At 38.4% G+C, this 25,767-nt stretch overlaps 1 protein-coding gene across 2 annotated transcripts in view; it reads left to right on the forward strand.

Annotated features, from left to right (window-relative positions):
- CDH13 (cadherin 13) overlaps positions 1–25,377 on the forward strand; it is a 521,177-nt gene extending 495,800 nt beyond the window's left edge. The window contains exons 12-14 of one of the 2 annotated variants that reach the window (XM_072871837.1): positions 1,731–1,964; positions 3,275–3,490; positions 19,633–25,377. In XM_072871837.1, the coding sequence (XP_072727938.1) occupies positions 1,731–1,964; positions 3,275–3,490; positions 19,633–19,640 (458 nt within the window). In that variant the 3' untranslated portion in view covers positions 19,641–25,377. Of the gene's footprint in view, positions 1–1,730; positions 1,965–3,274; positions 3,514–19,632 lie in introns of those variants that run through there. The other variant, XM_072871836.1, reaches the window with a different exon arrangement.
- The last annotated feature ends 390 nt before the right edge of the window (positions 25,378–25,767 follow it).

Here is a 25,767-nt window from a genome sequence, read left to right on the forward strand (position 1 = left end):
AAGATAAGAAGGGCAGTGCATAAGACATTATCAGTCCAGTGTGGAAATAATGCATTCAAAATTAAAGACAGCAGTTTAATTAAGTGCATGAAAGGCTGGCTTTTATGATCATATTTCAAATACTCGAATGTCTTTTCATCCATTCTGCTGTATGACTTTACTTAATAATATATCAAGAACAAAAAATGTATTGGAGTCTTTCTGCAAATTCAATTAGTCCAATAAAAAGTGAAAAATAATTTCTTTTTCATTAAAAAGAACTCAACCCTAACCCTTCTGATGACAAAGTGCAAGACGGGGGCAGGGGGGTGTGTGGAAGCTAAAGAACTATGAAAATTCTGCCTTTGTTATGCTTTTATGTGTGCATGAAACAGATGAAGTGTCACCATTAGTAACATTTGTTATTGAAAGGACTAATTGCATTCTGCTACAGTTAGTAGTTTATCAGATCCAGACCACAGGGTATTTACTTCTCCCTTAGGATGCGCTCACAGTGCAGCAATAATTCCATAGTTTATTGGGCTGCTATAGGCAGGGTAATTATGCTAAAGTGTACCTCTTTCAGTGCTAAACTTAAAACTACCATGACACATTGCTCTAGTGCTTTACAGGTTAAGTGCAACCTCTTGAATCCTTTCTACCTGCTAAGGGTTTATAGCTAAGGGAAGTGCAGAGATCATAGATCGTGTGTACTAAACCAGAAAAATGAGTAACACAAACAACCCAGAAGTGCAGCATTTCAAATGAGAAATTATTAAGTACGGTATACGATGAAGGAAGTAACGTGCATTTAGAAAACTTTGACATCGGTTAAAATGGGATGGCAAAGGGATCTGTAATAAGATATTGAGCTGTAGACTGAAAGGAGTAGGTTACTGCCTCAACCATGGCACACATCTGTAGCGACTGAAAGTTATTACCAGTTGTCAGCTCCTCTCTGACCTCCGTGAAATGAGGTGCTAGTCTCAGTCAGGCTCCCAGTGGGCAGACGTCTCCGTTACAAACACCTCCAGCGCCACGGCTGGTTTGTCAGTCACAGCCTTGGCGCGAAGGCTTGTAGCGGTACCATGGTGAATAAACAACATCCTCACCTCTGAAGCTGGTTCTTTCAGGTCAGGACTGAGGCAGGCTGGCAAATAATTTGAGAAAGCTTGAAACTCCATGGCTAACACAGGCTGGCTCTGGCTAAACACAAGATCTCATTTTCCAGAGTTGCATGTTGACAGGTTTCACTTCTGCTGGCATAACTAAATGTGGCCCTGAGGGTTGCTGGGGAATGATCTGCTCCTGTTCTGTTTATGGGCACCCACCACACAAATTGATTCCTCTCTGCTGTCGTTTTTCCTCTTACTTGTTCTTGATTCTTCTATAATACCATGCTGTCTGTCTAGGGTATGTTTCCTACTATGTTTCTCTCAGTATGTGTTTATGAACAGATTCTTTTCCAGATACCTATTCATGTCCTAATCTCATTTTAACTTCAAAATATTCCTCTCCCAGAGGTTTCCTTAGAATAATTATCCATACTGTAGAGAATCAGACAGGCTGCATTCTGAAAATACAGCACTGAATTTAGAATAACGACTCATGAGTTTTTTAAAGCAATAATTTTCATATAACAGAGGTAAGAACTATAAAAATTATTTCCCTTTGAAAGCATGCAGGTACAAATAAGAGCAAGTGTTTATGGAAGTATGATTTAATAAGCATATGTTTGTTTTTTCATATAGGTAACCCTCCCGCTACAGGTACAGGAACTTTACACATCACCTTGGAGGATGTCAATGACAATGTCCCATCCCTTTATCCAACACTGGCAAAAGTTTGTGACGATGCAAAAGATCTCAGGGTAGTGGTACTAGGAGCATCAGACAAAGACCTTCATCCCAACACAGATCCATTCAAATTTGAACTGAGTAAGCAATCTGGCCCAGAAAAATTGTGGAGAATCACCAAGATTAACAGTAAGTCTATTACTTTTTTTTCTTATGCATTTAGTCCTCCCACCTCTACATCCCAGTATACTCACCCTGAGGCTGCCCATTATGTGAATTCAGGAGCAGCTGTGCATGAAAGCCTTGCAGGATGGACCCATTGCTGCTGCTTTATCCTGTGCTGTTTTTGCTTGGACCGGTTGCCTGGTGGGACATACTACTAGTCTGTCTGCATTTCTCTGAAATCTGAACTTTTTTCCCCTTCTTATTACGTTGATCAAACTTTTTTAGCTTTGCATTAAAGAAAGGCTACTAATGACTTACAGTTTTGTAAAGATTACCATATTTCATGGCAAGAAATTTGTTTGCATGAGATGCACAAGGCTTTGCTATAGGACAGCATGAAACTTTCGCACAGGCTTTAGCAATGTACTTGAAAAACTTCCTGATTTTAAGTATTTGAACTCTTCACAAATAAAATACCCAAATGCACTGGTACCATACACTATTGGTAAGAGGATCAAAGTACATGGTCTGCAATTGCAGAAGGTTCATATGGCAAATTGTGGGCACAAAGTAACTACATTTATTTTTAATGTAGATTATTTCTATTTGTTTTCTAGCACGTATTATTTCTCTCTGTCACTATTGAATCTTTTAGCAGTTCATTTTGTATTCTTCTTAGAAAAAACTAAAGATGGATGTGATATCTGTACCTGCCTGCAGGACAAAGTGGAGGAGTCATTTTCTTTGCTGTTCTCCAAACATCAAACCGCCACTCTGCTAAACCCCCTAAAAGAGTTAGCACACTCACCTGGGTGCCAGTAGCTGTTATGACCCAGTGTTGCTCAGGTGGAGCAGGTCTGTGGCTTTGAAGGGGCATTACTTCCCCTCACTGCCTTCTCAGTCAAACTGGGGAAGCAGTTAAGCAGCTTTGCCTGTACTTCCTTGCAAGAAGGGTTTTTTCCTTTGGCAAATAGATATATTCTTCCCTTTTGTGTTGCTTTGGGGATGACATGCCTTAGCATTTCATTAGTGTATTAGTTTCTACAGACAAATTCTGTCAATATCTTGCAGACCAAATAATTTAAACAAAAAGGGCTCTTAAAAGTCTTTCTTTTGGTGGGTTTTGGGATAAGTTTGCAATTAGCTCTCAGCCCATGAAAGAATTTCTGTACTGCTTCTTCTTACCTCCAATTCAGTTCTTTAATCTTTCCCTTAGTGTTCTCATTTTCTTCTTAATTTCCATAAGTAACTGTGGCATGTCTGCTATTGTTTGGAAATTCCTCTTCCCTTCCAAAGAACCACTATTTGTCTAATTCTCACCTTATCCTTTGCAGATACTCATGCCCAGGTTATCCTGCTTCAAAACCTGAAAAAGGCCAATTACAACATCCCCATCTCAGTGACAGATTCTGGAAAACCGCCTCTGACTAACAACACAGAACTGAAATTACAAGTGTGTTCCTGCAAGAAATCCAAAATGGACTGCAGTGCAACTGATGCCCTTCATATCAGCATGACCCTTATCCTTCTTTCACTCTTCAGTTTATTTTGTAAGTCTTTCCCTGAACTGTAAGTAATGAAGTATTATTTAGCTGCTCATTTGTATGCTCCATAAGAAAACCTACAAGGGAGAAGTTAAATTCATACATTGATATAATAATGCAGTAAGTTTGGGGTTTTTTTCCTGAGGAAATAGCTAAAAGAAAGAGGGAGGGGAGGGTTTTTTAATAGTAAAAAAATAGCAACTAATGCCTGGTTGTCAAATAAAGAAATAGAAGCAATAACTTGAAGAAGAATCAAAGAGAATTAGAGCTAGCATATGATAAACTAAGAAGTACCAGCTGTAGTAGCAGATTTGTGAGATGCTTTCTTTCATCTCTCCCCACTTGAATTCAATTCAAAAACAGAAACAGGAGATTAAAGGTGTTCTTGTAACAATAGCTGTTCTGGGTCACCATGAAAATGAGTACTGTCTGCTTCAATCTATTCCTCTGTATAAAGTGTGCAAGCAAACTGGAACATGAGGAACTTATTCAAGATTCTGGGCTTAGAGCCACCCAGAATTGATAATCAAATTGCAAGTCTGGGTTGGAGGGCAGAGAGAACTGGTACAGAAAGGAAGCTTCTGCTGCTTCTGAGAAAGCTTTCTAAAAGAGACTTACCAAATGTTGTAAGTACCATATTGAGGTTTTACATTTATACATTGATAATGTTCATTTCTGTGGAAGAGAAACACATCTTGGGTTCCTGGTGGACCAAATACATAACATAAGCCTAAAGGTCAGTTGGCTGAAAATGATCTGAATTTCCAGATCTCTCTGCATGGGAACCCAAAGTTCTGCTACAAAAAGTTAATAAACAGTCATAAAAACACAACGATGCCAAATGTATCATAGAAACAAAGGAATTCACTGAGTGATTGAACTTACTGTCAAGGATGGCATGTGAACATCAATGTGAACATTCAAATTCCTAATTTGAATTGCAAGGAGTAAAAAAAATCGCAGAATGGACCAAATACATAACATAAGCCTAAAGGTCAGTTGGCTGAAAATGATCTGAATTTCCAGATCTCTCTGCATGGGAACCCAAAGTTCTGCTACAAAAAGTTAATAAACAGTCATAAAAACACAACGATGCCAAATGTATCATAGAAAAAAAGGAATTCACTGAGTGATTGAACTTACTGTCAAGGATGGCATGTGAACATCAATGTGAACATTCAAATTCCTAATTTGAATTGCAAGGAGTAAAAAAAATCGCAGAATGGCTGAAGTGTAGGAATTCAAAGCCATGAATCCCGACATCTGACCTAGATGTGTCCCTGGCTTGTCCTGTGACAGCTTCCAGTAAATTTTTTGATGCAGTATTATTTTGAGTTCCTTATCTGTTAAAAAGGAATAGCTGTATCCTATAACTATGATGGTAAATCTGTTAGTCAAGGATTATTACCATCATCTTATGTTAGTAAAATACATTGTATGGTGAATTAATACCTGAGCCATGGGTGAAAGGCCTTATACTCTTGACGAGATAAAATCTACCATGAGGCAGAGACAGAGGTCAAGGCAGAGATAGTTTACACATCTGAGGCTTGGTGTATGCTTGATTACACATTGTGTCAGTTTTTTTCTTATAGTATATTACTTTTATCTCAAAATGTTAGCACGAAAGTCATTGTGAGAGAATTAGAACTAGCTAATGTTTGTGATGCTCTTTGAAGATGAAAAGGACTATATATATGCTAAGTGCAAATTCACGCTCTTTGTTCCAATCAGTGACATCTGAAGTATCTCCATTGGCTTTGGTTCAGTTATTCTGGGTTTAGTCTGCTGGAACCAAACGCAGACTTCAGCTGTTAGAAGTAATATGTTAAAAGTATTTGACACTACATGATACTGTCCCATCAGTGATATAAATATGCAGCCCATTGATTCAAATATATTCTTGTTACCTCTTCATAAATGTTGCTGGTGCTATACTAGGCATGACTTTCACCACTGGAATCACTTTCTTATCTGACATGATTTGCACTTGAACCTTATTTACATTAATGCATCTGCCCAGAATACAAAGAGGTAGAGAAAAGCTTTTTGCTTTTGAAAGTAATCATGTTGCTTTTTTCTAACCCCCAAAGAAGTCTCATCATTTTCCTTACATCAGATTATAAAAAGCAGTTCTAGGTATTGGAAAGCTCCTCTTGAATTGCTCTTCCTGACTACAGATCTTCTCCAACTGTGGCTCAGCTGTGGGCAGAATGTAGGCCCCGGCATCTGAATGGTGCGTGGTGCTCTGAATGACAGAGGGATTCCCTCTCCTACAGGAAAGGAATAAGTAGCACTGAATAGTCTTTACACTGTGAAACAATGCAGGCACGCCCAGAGCCGTTCTGCAACCTTACATTTGTTCAGAGTACTGTAACAAGTATGGAGAGAGTTGTAATTTTAAACAAAGAGTGGAGTAAGATTATGCACGTTATCTGCCAGCGGTGTGATGTTCTGGTCTGTTGTCTGAGCAATAAAACCAAGACAAAGGGAAATAGTGGGTGCGTTGAAGGGAAGGGGAAGGAAAGATCTCCCTCTTGGGACAGAGGCTGTTTTATACACAGCTGTTGTGAGTGAGAGCATGAATTCCACAAACAGACTTCAGCATAGAGAGACCTAATCCTCAACACAGGACCACATTTTTTTGCTAAAATTGACCACTATTCAGTTGTGTGGTTTGGGTTCACATAGAGCAAGGGTGGTATTCCATGTCTGGCACAGCTATCTAATCACACTTGTGCAAAGCCAGCAAGTATAACAACGTTCATAACCATTTTCCTCAGGTGTAAATGACTACATGGAGACATAAAAGAATGAGGCCGGGAGCCAGTTAAAATAATGTGGTTCTGTATTTGAACTTCTCTAAAATGTGCCGGTATCATTGCATTCCCAATTCATTTTCACATGTAGTTTTTTTATAACTGCGGTTAGTTCCGTTGCAATGTTTTGTATAGTCCAAATATTTATCAAAGTAATCAAAGATTACGATGCCATAAAAACAAAGAGAACTTTAGTGCTTATTGAACAGATGAAATATCCCATTTCTAGTGGCAAGTTATGGGTTTAATTTTTGCAAAAGCCCTTACGTGGCTCACTTTGCTCCCAGTGTTTATGTTTTATGAGGCTCTTGTTCCTAGGAGGTAAATCCTTCAGTCAAATGAACTTTGTTATTCATGCCAAAGTACTTCTTTTTGTATTTGACATCTGGCGTGAGGATAGATAGCCCTATGAAAGAGCTGTTCATGGTAAAAATGCCCTGCATGAATCTCCTCCCCATACAAAACATCTTGGTATTATCATTTAAATGGTGCAATTATTATCTATACTTAGAATATGTGCCTCCTTTGTAAATCATGGAAGAAGTCATATGTGGTAGATTTCTGAAGTATCTGAGCATAGAACTGAAGAGTCTGATTAAAACTGTAATGCATGCAAAAAGCAGCAGTTTCGCCTATTCTGTAGCTGCCCTACTGTGTTCAGTATATTGAGGGATAATGGGATACAGACTGCAGAGTTGCCCAGAAGCCCTTGGAAAGGTAGATATACTCGGAACAAGAAAAATTTAGGAGTTCTTGTCAGCCAGAAATAGAAAATATAAGATGCCAAAGTATACGCAGATTGCTGATTTTCCACAACAAAACAGTAAGGTGTTTGGTGGAATTAAAAGATGGTGAATACAGAGTTGATTGAAAAAAGGAGCATCTTTGCATATTTTGTACTTAACCTAACTTATTACCACTAGGAATGGCTGAAGTCAAGCTGGAAAGATGTACAGTGGACAGGTAGAGGACTTTCCAAAGTTATAATAGTTAATGTTAACAAATATTGGAAAGAATATTAAATCTTATCTGCCATTAATGCAGACACCATGTTTAAGATGAGACCTAGTGTAGTGGCATCTTGTCTTCTGTCAGCCACTACCAGGGACAAGACAGGACCAAAATATTCAGATATAATTTAGAATTTAGTAATTCAGATTGAGGAAAAAGAACAGATCAAAAAATAGATCTGGGTTCCTAGTCAGGGAGGACTACTTGAGCAAGAGAAAAAGTGGGAGAAAGAGAAAGAGTGTTATGCAGCATGTCTGGTGCTGGGTCTGAGATGGTCCATGTTGTCCCTTACTGCTGTATTGTCTCAGGCATCTCATGTTTTCAACTGACACCGCTAAAATAGCTCTGTTCAGAATGAATGTAACCAAAGTGATGTGCTCAACAACACTAGAATTATAAACAGGTTCCCTCTGGAAGGCTCCTGAACATTTCCAGTAAGAGAGTATCTACAACATTCCATAAGGATGAGGGATGGAGGGAGAGGAAAAAACGTGCCCCTTATTGCAACCTACAAATCGGTAGCTGGTATTTCATTTAGGTATTGGTTGAACAATACCTAAAAGGGAGACTAGCTGTCCTTGAAAATTTTGCTTAAGTATCATCAACCTCACAACAAATCATTGTAAATATATGTTTAACAAACATTTAACAGCAATCTCTTCTAAAGATACATTGAGGTCGGTAAAGCTGGTTTTTGTCCACTGGCAATGGCATGGCAGAGTAAGTTTCCGTAAGGAACTTGGTCAGAACAAGCCAAATCAAAGGCATGCATCAGGGAACTTTTGGGACTTAAGTTACATGCAGGTGACTGAGAAAACAAAACAAGCTAAAAAAGTAAAAGATCAAGATAAAAGCAAATTTGTGTATATTTTTGTAATGAACTCAGCCACAAAAACTGCCCCAGGCCCTATGGGAGACTGAGAAAGAACTACTCTAGCTGGCAGAACTAGGCTTTATATCAATTACAAATTATTTATGTTATTATTTAAAGGAGTATTTGAATTCTGGACTTTTGCTTTGACAATAATTATTTCACTTAATTGCATAATCATAGAATAATTGCATTTCATATCTCCTTGTATATTCTACCAACATAAAAGACCAGGTTAGATTCAAATGTGTTGAATTAATGGACTAAAATGAGAAGCAAAGGCACAATAGTCATGTCCTGAACAAGCAGAATTCAGAGCAATCCATTAGTAGGTCAGTCATAATATTTTACTTATATGTCCTTGTTACAGAAAGACTGGACTTTAAACACTTCATCTTGAAAAAAAAAATTGATGTCTTAGTTGACTGTCAACCATTGATAAGAAACTTTTTTTGTTAACCTAGCCAGTGGACTACAAAGTTGTAAGCTGACTTGAGCTTAAATAAGTAAAGTATTCCATTATTATGAACAGAAAGTAAGGTGAGAGACTGGGGGGGGAAATACTGCTACGAAGAAATTAAATAAGCTGGAGGTCTCTACATGGAAATTAATTTGTTAAACTGAGGGTGAAAGGCCTCAGGTGTGTTGAAAAACAGAGACCTGCACAGATGTCTGTACTGTGATTGCAAAGAAGCCTTAGAGATACCCTTGAATTTAACCTCCTATTAATTTCTACTAACTTTTCCTGTTTTAATGCCTGCTGTCCCCCACCATAATGTTTTTCTGATTTGAGGAATGCAGCTACAGGGTCAATAGACAAAATGTCTGTCTTTTTTTTCCCCCCCGTTGAAAATTATGTATTTGGTATTAAACCATTATAAAAATTCAAATTCTATTAAATGGGTGGATTTGAATTTATCTGAACATAGACAGCCAGAGTTAAAACTGCAGTGTTATCTTTCACCTAGTTCATTTTTCAAAGCAACAGAAGCATCTGTATCTCTTGTATGTCCTATGTTATTTGTGCAGGAGCATCAAATGTCTGAAGACTGAAGCAATGCATTGTTGAATGGCAGAAGACTAAGATAAATCATAGCAGGTTTCAAATGGAAAAGACCTTTAAGGTCATTGCTCTTTCCATTGCAAGTACAGATTTGTTACCTGCAGATTCACAGTTTTCAGCCTTTATTGTGAGTTACTTGGCTTAGTTTTAGACAATCAGGAGGTATATTTTCTTCAGGGCTCCACTACGATTTTGTTTTTACAGTAGGATTTTTGTTTTTCTCAAGAAAAAAAGAAAAAGTTAATCCCTGTTCTGTATAGTTCCAAAGTGGAAGCTTCAGAGGAACCATTCCCAATAGGTGAATTTGCTAAAAGCAATACCTTTTTTTTTTTTCCTTTTACCTTTTAGGTTGTTTTAGCATCTTTTAATCTTCTATAGCAATTTTCTACTTTTCAGAGCAGTGGCATTTAATTTAAAAAAAAAAAATCAGTTTACTTAGCAAGACCAGGAAATCTTGCCAGATAAATTTTCCCATTTCTGAGAAGTAAAATATCCCTATATTGGCCAGAATTTCAAAAACTACCAAGATGGGGAGAGTTTTGCTGTGAAAGGTGGTTTGTTGGGGGTTTTTTTGCACTATTCAGATTTAAGTTACATTCTTGCATTAGAGCACATACCATGTGGGTACTTAAAGCAGCAGCTAAACGATGCTACCCAAGTAATTGGAAATTAGTAACGTTTAGTGAGTTCCAGTGATATAAATCTCACTTCCTAAAACCAATACTAACAGCAGCACTATCCACTATTACTCTAATACTTATTATCTTTGTTACAGATGCTTTTGTCCACATTTACATTATTATTGTTACTGCTAAATTATCAGTGAGTATAGATGCATTCTCAAATGCATGTATGAGAAAAATACCATTGCTGTTTGTCTCCTTAAAGATTTTGGTTGATTAGACTCTAGTAAGGAAAGGATGGTTTGGGGGTTAAGGGATTGCCTTCAAATTGAGACAGTCTTGATTTGAATCTCACTTTTAACACAGACCTCTGTGTCCAGTCTTCCAATTTCTCTGCAGGTGTACTCAGTCCTGCAATTTGTTGTGCGGTTGGCTTTGGGAGCCCACCTAAAGTTAATGGGGCCTGAAATGGCACAGAAGTCCATATGTATGTACGTAATTGGAGACAGGATGTTTATATACCTAGTCATATAGACATGACAAATAGAAATACCCTCCAATTGTACATCAGCATATTTAAAATGTACTTAATGACATTACATTTTATTGAGTCAATTGGGTGGGAAATGGCATTTTACGCACATTTTAAACCATCCAAACATGTTCCAGAAGTATAGACATGAAAAAATACGACAGTTTAGAAGATGCGTGCTTGGAATGCAAAAGAGAAAAATGTTACTAGCGAATAAAGCTCCTTCCCTAAGAGCTGTAATATTGTTCCTGATGGTCATTCTGTAGACATGAAATGAACATTTAAAGAGAGTGGTTTGATAGACCATTCGGTGTTGTGAATTCAAATGAACGTTTTATGTTTTCATTTTCTCAACAGTTCTCAACAGTAACTGTTGATATATAATATTTTGTATTTCTTTTCTGAACAACCTCTTAAAGTCACATAAATATATAACTTCAGATAGTTATCATCTGAATTGTTCTGGAGTGGACTATAACTAAAGACTAGAACTGAATAAAAGACCAGTTCAAATATTTTTTCTGTCATTAATGGCCACTATACACCATGGGATTTTTGTTTCTTTTAACGGTCTCTGTCCTTGGATATTTCCACACTCTATAACATCCAAACACCTCAAAATGTGCCCTCCATGTGGACAGCTTGCTATTCAGCTTTAGATGTGATATGTGCTATTAAAGATGAATGGGGGAGATTTGTTGTGCCTAAAGGTTAGATGATGTTGCTTTTGCTTCGCTACTAGACAGCTGGTACTTACAAAGTCCTTTAAAATGCCATTGAAGTTTGGAGTGTTTCAGACTACATCTTAAAGCCTTACTTTACCCATAGACTTAATTTGTATATGTCACTGGCTAGTACTTATGTAAGCTGTCATGCTTATGAGTTCTTCTTGAAAAATTTTGAAATAGTCAGGTTGATATCAACATAGCCAAACCTGGCAATTCTCTAATTTGACTTCTCCTTTTCCACAGCTTCTAAGCGTAATGCTTCCCTCTCATTTTTATTCTTTCTTAATAAGAGGTTTTTGAGATTATTCTTTTAGTATTTCAAGCTGGGATTAGTGTATACCTACAGATCTGAATGTGTCTGGACTACTTATGTTCATGTTCTACTTATTAAAAACAGATAGTAAGCTAAGCTGTACTGCTGTGGAAGATGAGATCTGACTGCTTAAGCAGTTATACATTGCTTTAAAAGGTTGGCTAGCTGTTACATTTGGTGGATTTCATTTTCAGCACAAATATGAAAAATTAGGAGCCTTGTTCAATGCTACTATTTCAAAACTGTACTTATTCATTTCACTTGCTGAATATTTTCAACTGTTCAGCTAAATTTATCAGATTACAGCATAAGAAAATATATTTCCAGACTGCAGGCAGTCACCTCTGCAATTGTTTTGTTTTGAAAGGAAGCATTTATTTCCTGTTGGTCAAATGAAGGTGCCATTGCTTTGGCAAAGTATCCAGCTAAAATTCATCTCAATTTAAAAAAAGAATAATCTAGGACATTTTAGCTGCTTTACTCTAGAAACCACCACCCCTCCCGGTCAGATACTTCATATCCATAGGGAACAGGAATTTTATTAGAAGAGGCTTTCTTAGATAAACATAGCACTGCACTGGACGGCGTAGTACATGTTTCTGAATTTCTAAGCAAACATAGCTAGTCTTTTAGTTGATCTGAGGAACTTCTTTTCTCTCAGATGGTGCTTCTTACGTGCACATACGTCTTGCACTTCATAAGAACAGCCCATTACGCCGTGAGTATATGTGGGTACATGACAAGGAGGAGGTGGAGCAGAAACAAGGATTCAACAGTGAGCAAGGCCTTTGCCAGAAGTCAGAAGGGCACTTTGGCGTAAATCAGCGCTGTTTCAGAGCTGCCCGTACGGTCTCATAATAAATAAATTAGCAGTGTGAGAGACACTCTTGGAAACCCTTTGAAAACGACTTCAGCCTGAGCAACTTGTTCCCCTGTGCAAGCTGATTAGTTTAGATTGGCATCTTTCTCCACTGCCTTGCCAATGGTGGCCAATTGCACAGCACATGCTGGCATTTTAGCTCCTGAAGTTAAATATTGGCATTGATATATGAGAGCCTACTGGAGCTTTGAGTAGAATTATGAGACGCTCATTCCACAAACACAGTACTAATGCATACTGTGTTTTTCCTATCATTAAGAACTTTGAAATAATTTCCTCACATAAATGGGAAACAAATTATATACGATGTTATAAGCTGCAAATTTTCAGGATAAACTCATTTACTTCTCTCTTCCTTATAAACTTTTCCACAATCTATTACTGTTCAGTGAGATCACTAATTTGCTCTAGTCACAAGCATACCTACTGCTATTCCTGATACTGAAACTCAGTTTCTTAATTGCAGGAATCAGGACACATGGCATCTGTCTGGGGATAGCTGTTTCAGTCTTTCAAATTCAGTGAGATTTGGGGTGAAAAGATTCCATTCTTTTTTTCAGAACGCAATACCAGGGTAGTCAAAAACCAGTGACCACTAGATTTTGGCACTTGCAGCAAAGCCTAGACAGAGCTTTGGACCACTGACGAGGTCACAGAAGAGCATAGCTGTTAAATTATTATTTTACACAAAGGTGCAATGTATTATAATTTATAGGCATATGGTGCAAACACTGTGATGCTTTTGGTGTTGAAAACTATGTGTGACAAAGCAACCAGTGATGTACATGAAGACCATTTATGTTTTTCTAAGTTCTACGTGAAGGCTAAACTAATAACTGTGTATCTAATTAATGTCCTTTTATAGATGGTAAATCCAGGAAAGAAATACCTGGAGGTTGATTAGCTGCCTAATCAGAAACATGGTTCTGATCTCTTCTACCATTTTTGCATTAGCTCTTTAACATTACCGAGGTTTTGATAAAGTCCATGATGTAATGTAGACTTTTAATTATGCAAAGATTAATGTAATATTTCTGATGAGAGGGCAATTGAAAGAAATCTGAAAGAAACAGAGCATGCATGAGTTGAACTCCAAACTCCAGCTGTGTTAACTCTGTTCTCTATGTTAAATGGGAATTAGAGGACGAATGCATCCTGGGTAAAGGTCATTCCTGTACAGAGGGTCAGCATGAAACTTAAATGCCTTTAATTTTTATGAGGTTTTAACTGCAATGTAGGAAGCATAGTCTGTGTAATGGGGGGTAAGTTTGGTCTCATAAGGAACACATTTTTCAAAGGCTTTGATTCACTCTGTTTAGACCTGTTTCTTTAAAATAAGCAGGGTCACTAATATGTAAATATGTTCAGAGAAAGCTAAGGCACCAACAGGGAAAGCTAGAGCGCCTGGGAAATGCCAAAGCATTTTCTGAGATCAGGAGTCATTTTGCAAACAAGATTGTTTATTGGCCGATTAGAAGGGCTCTGCTGGAATGTGAGCTCTTGGCAACCTGAACCATAGTGAATGAGGTTACGTGCTACCAGTTCCCTTTTTCCTAGGATGGGGCATTATGAAATCTTTGTCTTAGGGTTATGTGCATTTTTTCTCCCTTTTCTTCTATAATGTAGATCAGCATAAGGAATAAACCTTAAATTAGCCCACTGTGAAATAGACAGGTAGCTGTAGTCACTGAAGAAGTCAACAGTATAAACACTGAGTCTGTATTAGGTGGCTTGCTCCTTTTCTGAACCAATTCAGCATCTGAAACCCCTCGACTAGATGACAATTCAGATCTGTCCTCCGGAGTTTGCCACCAACATCAACAACTCTTCTGACCTTCCAAATACAGTCAACATCAATAGCCTTTAGTGGGAGTAGAAAGGGGGTTTTGTTCCATTTACGTTTCTACATCATGAATCTCCCTACCCTAAACTGCACACTTAGACCTGTATTCCTATAGCATTACTACACTCCATGCTATTAGTACATTACATCCAGATAAACATGTACAATGTTTGTCAGTTTTCTTGACCAGCAAAAGCAAACGTCATCTTCCAACGCCAAAGTACTAATGCCAACAGACACCATCTGTTTATGACAATGAGCTGTGCTTTCTTATCTGAGACCCATTAACCACAATAGTAATAATTCAGACAGTGAGCACATAAAAATAACCCTGCTATTTCACTGTTCTCTCACTATTTGACTGTTATCTTAAAAGGAATGTGGCCGAATGTTTCTCTCGGGTGTTGAAAAGGTAGAGCAGAGGAGAACTGTGAGATAAAAATGGTGAAGATCACATTAGGGACTTCAGTGACAGTGATTTCTGGAGAAAAAAGCTATTTATAGCTATGCTAGCTTCACGCTGCTTGTGCATTGCCCGGATACCTTAAGGGAAAGGTGGGGGTGACCATGTAAAACAGCAATGCACACACCGCTGTTGTGGCTTTCACGCCTGCAGCCGTATGCAGCAAATTACTTCTTGTAGGTAGACAGAAATCACGTTTAAAACAACACAGGGTATGTAATAATTCCTGAGTGCTGAGACCTGTGCTATAGAGACAGTGTTGTTCTTAACAGCCAATACAAAGAAAATAAAATAATTACTAGGCATAATGATCATTAGCGTACAGATCTAAACCTGCCAGGCACAGGCTTACCAGGGCATTAAAGTTCCTAAAAGAGATAGTTAGCATGGAGCAGCAGATGTGCTCCCTGCACACATTATTTGCACGTTTTATGCTCACGGTATTCCTAAAATACTAATAAACTTTAAATCGTGCATGATATAAAATACATAGGAATGGGTCCAAAAACAAACAAACAAACAAAACCCATCAACATACATAACCCCATTGAAGTCAGTGGATAAACACGACAAGTCAGTAGTCTTTAGGTTAGCTATTTAGAGACAGGACTCAAATAAGAAGTAGACCGTAATAATTTGGCAGTGCATGTGTATTTCTGGAACTTTCATTTGGTCCTTCTTTATGGGGAGAATAAAGAAAGAAAAAAGCAAACAAGAAAACTACAATTCCTATACAGAAAACAATAATGAACATTGGAAATCCAGCTGGGAGAACAGAGAGATTTTAAATATGGACCAGCTGCTTATCAGATCCCCAGAGAATTTATGACGGAGCAGTTCTGTTGATTTCGGTAGCTCTGCTTACATTCATCATTGAGTTTTCTGCGCAATACTTTGGTTGCTCTTGATTTCTGTAGGTTTTGTATTAAGGGAGTTAGTTACTGGCCAGAATGCTTGTCCAATAACACCTTATGTGACTGTATCAGAATATTTTTAGAAAGTAAATTTGTAACTGATAAACTTTTATATTAACCACAGAAACTAAAAGTTAAACTAACTAACTTCTCTATTGGACATAAGCAATTTTGTATCAACTTTGTGCGCAACAGAAAGAACAAAGACGGATTTGATCTCAAATATTCTCACTGGAACTACCAAAGATTATTATCTACTGAAATTTTACAGCCCATAACTTTGAATGTTGAATCTGATTTTAAAAGCCAAAAACTACTCGTTTAGCAATCCAGCTTTACAAAACGGTCGAGTCATCATTAATGAGCAGAGGGGTATACGCTATCCTTCCAAACAACGTTTGGAATAAAATAATTTTTTTAACACACTTTCAGTTAAGACTGGTGAAAAGGCTGAGCTGAATTCAAGTAGTCTTGGCACCCTTTGCCAATGCCAAGATTTTTGTAGATGTGTCAGCAAAAGCAGATGTTAAGGAGACAGCATTTTATGGATGCTTGCAGGGAACTCCTCCTATTACATGGGAAAGCCTGGGAAAAAACCCAAACAGTTTTCTTTGAAAACATGTCAGTGAAAGCTGCCATCATAGGCTATGAATGAGAGGAAAAACAGGTCATGTAGGGATAATCCAGGAAAATATGTGCAGTCGGGAAGAGGCCACGAAGGAGTCAGAGTAACAGAGGTTTTGTCAAAGTGGCAGACTAGGAAAATGCTCTGTACAGCAAAAGACTGGCAGCGTATGAGCACAGTCGCTTGAATTTGTCGAGGGCTGTGAAAAGATGTTACAAAACTGCTAACTGAGGAGAGCCTGGGTAGGAGATTTAGCTGTTGAATGGCTAGAAAAAGCCCTTTCGGATGATGTGTGAAAAAGAGTCTTCTAGATTAAGACATAACCTAAATATACAGACCTAGAAAGGAAATTCCATGACAAAAAACTTCTCCAGTTTGTTTCTGTTTTTAGGCTTGAATGAGAGGCAGGATGATAGCGTTGTCCTGAGCAATCAAACGAGGAACTAGAAAGGAGTGCTTTAGGGGAAAGATTTAAGAGCTCAGTTCTAGCTGTGCAGAGCTGTCAGCTAAACATCGAAAAGGTATCAGATCTAGAGGTCGACATTTTAATCTAAATGGAAAAGCAGGTAAAGAGACTAAGATCTCTGAACTGTCGGCACTGAAGTGATTGCTGAACATGTATGAATGGTGTCACAGAGAAGGGGAAGAAATTAAAGTGGGGGGGGAAAAGGTTTCCCCAGAAACCTGGGATGGAGGGAATGAGGCAGAAGGATGTGCTGGAAAAGTGATTAGAGAAATCATAGTAAAGTGACAGGAGGAGTCACAGGAGCCAAGGGAAGCATGAGATTTCCAGGCATGTGATTAAATGGGTTGGAGGCAGCTGATAGGTCAGAAAGGATGAGGTTGAGAAGCAATTTCAGTAGAAAGAAAGTCTAGGCAAAGACTGTGGAGCTTTGATATGAAATGGAGAAGAGCTCAGGTGGTGCTTGAAGAGGCAGGCAGGGTAACAGGGAGAATCAACATATATTGCCTGTTGTTTACAAGCTGTTGGTGAAGCGGTCACTGGCTGCTTTAATTTGTGTGATATTTATAAATTTTGTGCTGACAGATTCCTCTGGTGAAGTTTCAGCCTATAGATTGTACAGAAATTCAGTGCTACAGCTGCTGTTCATTCATCATATACAAGTGCCTGTCCTTAGCAGGAAGGCCTCCAGGGATCTCCTAAAGATTCAGAGTAGCTTTGCCAGTTCAAAAGCTAGTGTTATTTCCTTTGAGTAGGATTGAACAAATGCCCCTTAATGAGACTAAGCTTCATTGCGATTTAGAAATGCAATTTTTCAGATGGTCTGTAAGATCAGAGTCCTGAACTCTTGCTTTTCACTACCTTAGGAGATCAAGTTGTTTACGAGAATTTAGTCCTAGCTGGAATCCCTAATCCAAACAAATTTCCTATATGTAAGCCTGGATTTTGTGGCCAGAGCTTTTCTTTAAACAGCATGCTAAAAATCCACATGCCACGCAATTCCAGATTTTATCTTATTTGGAAATCTCAGTGATACTTCTCACTTCCCTGAGTCCCATCCCTCAGTCCCTCTATGGATTCTTACACTTGCTTAATTTGCTTTACTTATCTTTGTTTAACAGAACTGAGGTCATGCTGCAGGGGAAAGGACAGGCTGTTGCGTGCTATGCAGGTGTCTGCCTTGCTGCATAGCCCATCTGGACAGGCTCCTAGCTGGAAGAAATTAATATTGAAGTCAATTCAAATAATACCAAGATATTAACCAGAAACAAACAGATAAAGTAAAAAATAGCCTTATCAACAATTATATTAAACTTGATTTGCCCAAAAAGAAAAGCAGATAATTAAAAATTACTGAAGAGTACAAGCCAGCATCTAATAATGACCATTATTTTACTGTTTATGCTGCACGTGTCTGTGGTTGTGACAAAACTATTGATATTGCATCATTTAAATGTACAAATGCAATATATATTAGACAAACATCTCCAGAGTGTTTGTGAGTTTTGATGTGTGTGTTTGACTTGCATTTTTGTGTTTCGATACAGCAGTTGTCTCCTCCCAGGGTAGAGAGCATGAATCCTTCAATGCACTGTTGTGGTTTAACCCTGGTAGGCAGCTAAGCACTACACAGCTGCTCGCTCGCTCGCTCCCCCAGTGGGATGGGGGAGAGAATCAGAAGGGGAAAAGTGAGAAAACTCGTGGGTTGAGGTAAAGACAGTTTAATAGGGAAAGCAGAAGCTGCGCATGCCAGCAAAGCAAAGCAAGGAATTCCTTCACTCCTTCCCATGGGCAGGCAGGTGTTCAGCCATCTCCAGGAAAGCAGGGCTCCATCACACGCAATGGTTACTTGGGAAGACAAACGCCATCACTCCGAACATCTCCCTCTTCCTTCTTCTTCCCCAGCTTTCTATGCTGAGCACGACATCATATGGTATGGAATAGCCCTTTGGTCAGTTGGGGTCAGCTGTCCCGGCTGTGTCCCCTCCCAGCTCCTTGTGCCCCCTCAGCCTCCTCACTGGTGGGGTGGGGTGAGGAGCAGAAAAGGCCTTGGCTCTGTGTAAGCACTGCTCAGCAGGAACAAAAACATCCCTGTGTCATCAACGCTGTTTCCAGCACAAATCCAGAACATGGCCCCATGCTAGCTACTGTGAAGAAAATTAACTCTAAACCAGCACAACCAGTAAACCAACACTGTAGGGTCAGAAGTTGTATTTGTTTGAGAGAAGCCAGATCAAACTTAGCTATGTGTTTTGCTAGTATTATTCTTACTATTCTTATGTGTTTTTATGGCAAAGCCGAATATTTGCAATTTACTAGTGTCCAAGCAAAATTGGAGGAAAGTGACCCATTAGTTACAGCTAATGTTACATTTGCTCCTGATCTCTCTTTTTCTGAATCTCTTTACTACCTTTGTATTATCGGGGTGCCTATCTAGAGTGGGTAAAATTATTCAAGTTGTGCCACCTTCACTTTATTTAAAGAAAAAAAAAAAGTTACTCCACATAAGATCTATATTTCTGTAGCAACATTAATATGATATGCCAGCTCTTTTGTTCCCTGGTATATTCACAAACTACAAGGCACTATAATTGTGTCATTTTTAAAAATATATTGTTTGTTTGCTCTTTGCTTGTCAGTGGGCGTGCACGCAAGGGAGTGACTCACTGGCATTTTACTTGCACTCTTGCACTAACATAAATGATCAAGGTCTCAAATGGGGAGAATCAGGTCCTGGCTCGAGATTTATGCTCAGACCTCCGCACTACATCTTCCTGAATTGCACTACAAAGGTCTCTGAATGCCCCAGGTGACAGTTGGGGGTTTCTTCTTGGAGGTTTCTGTCTTCACAAATAATTGCTTCTAAACCTGGGTAATTTATATTTAATTACTGATAAATGTGCATGCATTCAATCAGTAATTTGATTGGGGAAAAAACCAAAAAGTTAAAAGACACTGTGATCCACGTAGTAATAATCGCACACATTTCCCATCATTTAGGTCTGTAAGAACTCCTGACATCTGAAGCTGTCCTACTGAGTTGCCATGGCAACGAGAAAAAAGAAAACGTCAGATCTGAAGATTGCAGTTTACAGTTACTGTTCTTCACTACTAGGCCTCAGTTGCTCCAGATTCAGTTTAATTTGCAACCTCACTTAATCTGTCCGACTATACATTGGTGTTTGACAGCCTCTACCCTAACTTCCGTTCATTAATGGATTCCTCTTGCAAGTCGCAAGGTTTATGCGAATTTTCTCTGAATGTTAAAAGACCATGACATCTAAACTGGACCTTGGGGGAGCAGAAAACAGATTGACTCCATTTTTTTCTATCTGTTGACTTGTTGCTATTCAACTGTTCAGAAAATATTTTGTCTGTGGGTTAGTATTTGTATATGTATGAGTGTATGTATATATATATATTTATATAGAGAGAAGAGTTATACCACAGGTTTAGCTTTTATAAAATATTCATCTGGAGCGTGCAAGGGACAAAGCAGAATAATACAGCCGCAGATGAATTGTAACTATTCTACCATGGCTAAACCTACTGTATTTGCTGTTTATAGTGTGGCCAGAAGGAGAGAGCCTATTGCAATCCTACCGCTACAACAGCCACTTTGTTGACACCACATAAAGCGGGCCCAGGGCTCTGCAGTGTCACTTCTTGTACCTCAGGTTCAGCAAACAAGAAATGCAAGTCCCCCGGCTTGTTTCTGATCTGAACTCTTTCCTTATGCCCCAAATGGAATTTACGATCCAGCAGGAGCACAGCGCTTCGCTCCCCATGTCGGCGAGAGCAGCGCTGGGAGGTTCTGCGCAGCTCTGATTTGTGAGAAAGCGGGAAGCAGCCAGCTGCGACCGGCACCGTATGGGTCACGACTTACAGCAACAGGAGTGCCGGGCCTGGTTTTAAAGGGGCTAAAGTCAGCTTCCTTTATGTTCCTGCAGATAATGATTTGCCGGGGCAGTTTACAAAATTTAAGTCTTTTGTCAGCTCTGCAGACACAGTCAAGTAGGTAGATGTCTGCATGTGAGAAGCTGATTAGAACAGCAAAGTATTTCTCAGCAGCACTGCTCTCTCTCTCAGCCTCTATGCAGCTGTTGTTACATACGTAAGCGCAAGGAGGAAAACAGATGCCCTATTCTATAAATATATTCACACACACATATATATAGTTTTGAATATATATATACATACATACACATGTACACAGAGTTTCCAGTTAAGAGTAACAAGAGCATTTTTTTGTGTGTGTAAACTTACCACACTTGTTTGCAGACATGGAAAAAAAGGGTGTTCGTTATATATGAATATGAATCCTTTTTTATTCTGTGAGCATGTAAGGTTAAAAAAAACCCTTCTAACTGTACCAAGATGATCATCTTGTTAATAAATTGTAAATGATCCATCAAAGCTCACACCAAATTTTTATAAAATTAACACAAAAAGTATACTAGTGACAGACTGTGGCTTTTATTAGAGCTTGCCAGTAACTAGGGTAAGGTAAGTGTCTTAGAATATTTTAATAAACTTGCTTATTTAAAGTTTAAACAAGAAAGCTTCCTTATGCAATAGAACTTTGCAGCTGCATTCTTTAGTTAGCATTTTTACAGTACTTATGAGTCATACTGTATGTTGTCTTTACTACAGTGAGATTACGAGCATATCTTCCACACCACGTATATGTTTCAATAGTAAAGCTTTTTGGAAGCATTAAAAAGTCCAAACTTACATTTAGTTTTCCATAATGCTACACTAGATATTAAATGTGTGTTGGTGGTTAAAAATTGCTGTACAATAGCTTTTCTCTGACTTCCTGTATTGTACCAAATATGAAACAGGTTTGTTTGGTTTTTTTTAATCAAAAGGAGTAATAACAACAGCGACAGAGGAAAAATTAGTTTGTGTTGTGAACTTTCCTAATGTAGATTTCTTGATAAGATACAAGCTGCCTTCAGACAGGAACCTATTTTTCTCTTCCAGCTTAACTCCTGCACTCCTGACCAAGTAAGACCTCCCCCTGACCTTGTTTCTCTCGCAGCACGCTCTAGGTGTTTCAATTACCAAAGTGGTACTTTGAGGTCAGTGGGAGTTTCTGTTGCGCAAGGGCTTCAGGAGCGGGCTGTTAGGCAGCTGCAGGCGTTTGAGCAGGAAAGTGCCTGATCTCAAACATTAACATGAGCATGCTTCTAGTTCTCTTTCTCTGCCCATGCCTTGTAATAATCATATGCCGCTGCTTTATCATCAACAATCATGTCTTTCAAAAAAATATCGTTTTCAGGCAAAGTTTTCAAAAGGAAAAAAACCAACAAATGCATAACAATGCTGGATTTTCAACATGTATATTTAATGAATGCATCCAAATGCACCCAAAGATAAACCGCACCCTATGCTTTGATCTACAAAACCTCTGTCTCGAATAAAAGAAATTATAATATCCTCCCCCACAAATACACTCTTTTTCTACTTGCTTGCTTCCTCTCTCTATCCAGCAAAACCCATCTCTGGAAAGACATCCATTGACATTAGTGTCACTTCTATCAAGTACCAGATAAAGCTGCCCTTTTCTTGTTTAAACCAAGGCCCACATAGCGTCTGGTGGATCATTCCAAGGGCATGCAAAATGAGGAACAAAGAAAAATCTCTTCTGCCTGGAACTACACTAACAACGGGAAGACTCTTTCTACTTTGTGCCCGAGGACAAGAGATCTTTCTTCTTGGATAATGCTGCAACCTTTTGACACGTAGAGAGGTCCATATCATGGCTGAAACTCTGAACCAAGATGCATCAAAGCCTTCATTCACCAGTATCGCTTTATTTCTGCACCTAGATTAAAGCCTCCCAGCCTTTATGCGTGTCTCTAGGCTTCAGATGGAGCTAATCACTGGACTAGCTAAGCATGCAAAGAGAAGATGAAGCTGCCATGTTAATGTTTCTCCCTCTCTGTACCTGAGAACAAGCCCCATTTAACAAGAGATTGTGGCACTTTCTGTAGCGTTATACAAGTGAGGAACCATATTAGAATTTGAGTTTTCCTACCTGAGTAAGATTGTCAGCTCTGGCTCAAAAAATGATGCCCATTTCCTGAAACAAAGGAGCAACAATAATTTATTAGTTTTTCCACAATATCATGAAAAAGTAGAGAAGTTACAAAACTGGTTGTCATTTTTTTTATAGTTAATTATGTTTAACATTTGTTCAGCCAAGCTTGCTGTTTTTATAACATAGCACTTATTTCTACCTAGCTATTTTGGTCACTACAATGTTTATTTCAGTCTATGTTTGTAGACACACAGTGCTGTCTAGAGCCAGAAAGGCAGTGAACTTGTTGATTTTCATTTTGTAACACGCATAAAACTTCTTGTGCAAAAATCATTTCACTTGAAAAGAGTATCTATCTGCTGTTAAAACACAAATTGGTTATAGCAGTTAATCAGTGAGAGGAGCTTATTAGCAAGACAAAGGTCTCATTTGGGGTGTACTCGCTAATTGAACCCTTGTCCGTACACCTCATGTGTGTGCTTTTACAATATGCCTATGTGCATTTATTAATGTACATTTTGTTCAGTAACTGTAGGTCTGAAGATGAAAACAAAAGGAAACGAGCTGAATTTCCTACTGGGTATCAAGGAAAATTAGGTAGGAGTGGAACACTGGCTAATACACTTTCTGAGCCCTGTTCTCATCACGTTTACACTGGTGTAAATCAAAGAGCAACTCCATTACTAGAATTGTTTAAGATTCAGTTAATAATATTTAGATGAAATTTTTCATCTAAACCTCCCCACATATTGCTTTTACTGGTCTGCTGTGAATAGTAAAGCAGCAATATTTGTCACAGGATTGTTGAGTGCTTATATATTATCGGAAGTCTGTCTTTTGTGACATACAGAGAAACCTACAGCTTAGATGCCTCCCACAGATGACTCACTTCCTTCACCGACTGCTTTAACATGTCTCTAAGGCACCCAGCATAATTTGGTTTAGCCTTTATTTGAAATGGGTGTGGCCTGTAGTCAAATAATTCGTCCTGGTGTCTTGCATAGTCATTTAAGTTAGGGATCGCTATAATACAAACCTCACTTATTGAATTATGGACTTATAATCAGTTTGTAGGGCCCTAGCTAAATGTTTTATCACTACAAAAAGAAAGACGTTATATTAACAACTTCTACATCATTGGTCTTTCCTTTGTGAAGGCCTCCTGTCTGAAATACTGAGAAAGCTGCCAATTTTCTTCTCAATTGCTACTAATACACTCAGCCACTTGAAACATAACAGAATTTTGTACACAAATAATTTTATATCCCTGTTTGTCCAAAGGCTAAGTTTCTTTCTGAATGGATTTAATAATGTCTTATTTAATTAAAAAAAAAAACCACCCACAAGATAAACTATATTAAAGTCACATCAGCTTGAGAACACCAAGTCTAAGGCAAAACTCTGATCCTATGTTCCCTTTATTGCATCTCTAGAAACTCTGTTGTCTGAGAGATACACTGTCCAATGCTAACAAAAAGATAAATAACTAAAATAGCCATTATTTTCTTTCCATTAACTCTGTAATCTATAATCTTTAGAATTAACAGGCAAAGTACATTAGTACATAAGTATCATTATAACTATTCTATTTAAAGCAGATATAGTGGACTATTTTACCATGTAAAACACATAACCCATTGACTACACTGTTCTCTTGCCTCACATCGAGATATGCTAGTTGATTTATATTTGTCCAAATGAAATGGATACACTCATACACTCTCAGTGGAAAGTTACTGGTTGCACAATTGCTATGTGTGTGTATATATGTAGATATATAGAGATATACACATACATATATAAATATATATATATAAAATATATGCAGATGGAGGGAGACTAATACAACATGGGGCCTTGGAATAAGCAGTTTAATTCCATGAATTATGGGTGAATACATGAGTTAAGGGACAGCATGGGTTATGTATGCCAAACCAGTCTGATTTAAAGAGAAAAGGCAAAAAAACCCACACACTAAAACCCAGGCTTATCCGAACTCTCATGTTGCATTTATGCTACCTTTAGCTGTCCCCTCTCAAGACAAGTATATCATTTGAAGATATGCATAACTGTTTACGGACTCATTTTCAGTTGTCTATGTATCAGCAGGTCACCAGTAGTGGAAAGGGAAGGGTTTATAGCCAGAATTCTGCATTACTGTGCTTTCAGTGGGACAGCTATTTGGGAAAGCTTCATCCACCCTTTGAACATTAGACTCCTCCTCTGCAGCAGCAAATGACTGTATTTGATGACTTGGGGTTAAAAAATGAATGTAGTCTGAAGATGTGTATGCACGTGCATACACACCCTGCCTGGGACTGTAGAATAAGAGCACATCTGGTGGACTGTGATGGTGAATTCAGTACAAACAAGCTGTGTTGTTACTGCCATTTCAGACAGAACCCTCCTGTAAAATCATATTTGCCCCATAAGAAACTCTGTCTCTTTAAGTTACCACCAAGATAGTTTTTTATTATTTTCTTTCTTTTTTTAAAGTTCAAGCAAGGAGGAAAATATTTTGTTTGATTTTAAAGATACTTAATTCAGCTACTTTTCCAGTTAATCGTTCCTTTGGGCCCTAGTTGCTGAATTGCGTGCTGTTTCTGAGGTGTAAATAAACATTTTGATTTATGACGTGGTTGCAAAGAAACTTGTAATTTATTTGTGAAATGCTCAAATAAAGGATGTATGGGCTTTTACCTTTTGTCTGGGCGTAGACCTTCCTAACGCAACACAGCAGGAATGGAGGACTACAAAATGAGCTTGAGACTGCCAAAGGGCTGGACCAGCCTGAGCTAAATAGAAGAAACTCCCTCCCACATTGCTCTAAGTAAAAAGAGATAAATTGCAGCCTTCGTCATCACCATGCCATGGTTATAGAATAAGAATCTGGAGGTTAGCAAGGTAAATGAGCTTTGACCACACAAGAAAGCAGTAGGAGAGTGAGTATTCAGCATCCATTCAGGTAAGAGCAATGATTTGCCTTCTAAAGCCCCGCTTTCATTACAGAGTTGCACCAAGCCAAATCTGGGTCACATGGCCCTAGGCTGGACTGTCTGCAGGAGCTTTAATGGATTTTTGTTGCACTT

The sequence above is a fragment of the Ciconia boyciana genome, chromosome 9 (assembly GCF_034638445.1).
Source record: "Ciconia boyciana chromosome 9, ASM3463844v1, whole genome shotgun sequence".
Classification (NCBI taxonomy): domain Eukaryota; kingdom Metazoa; phylum Chordata; class Aves; order Ciconiiformes; family Ciconiidae; genus Ciconia; species Ciconia boyciana.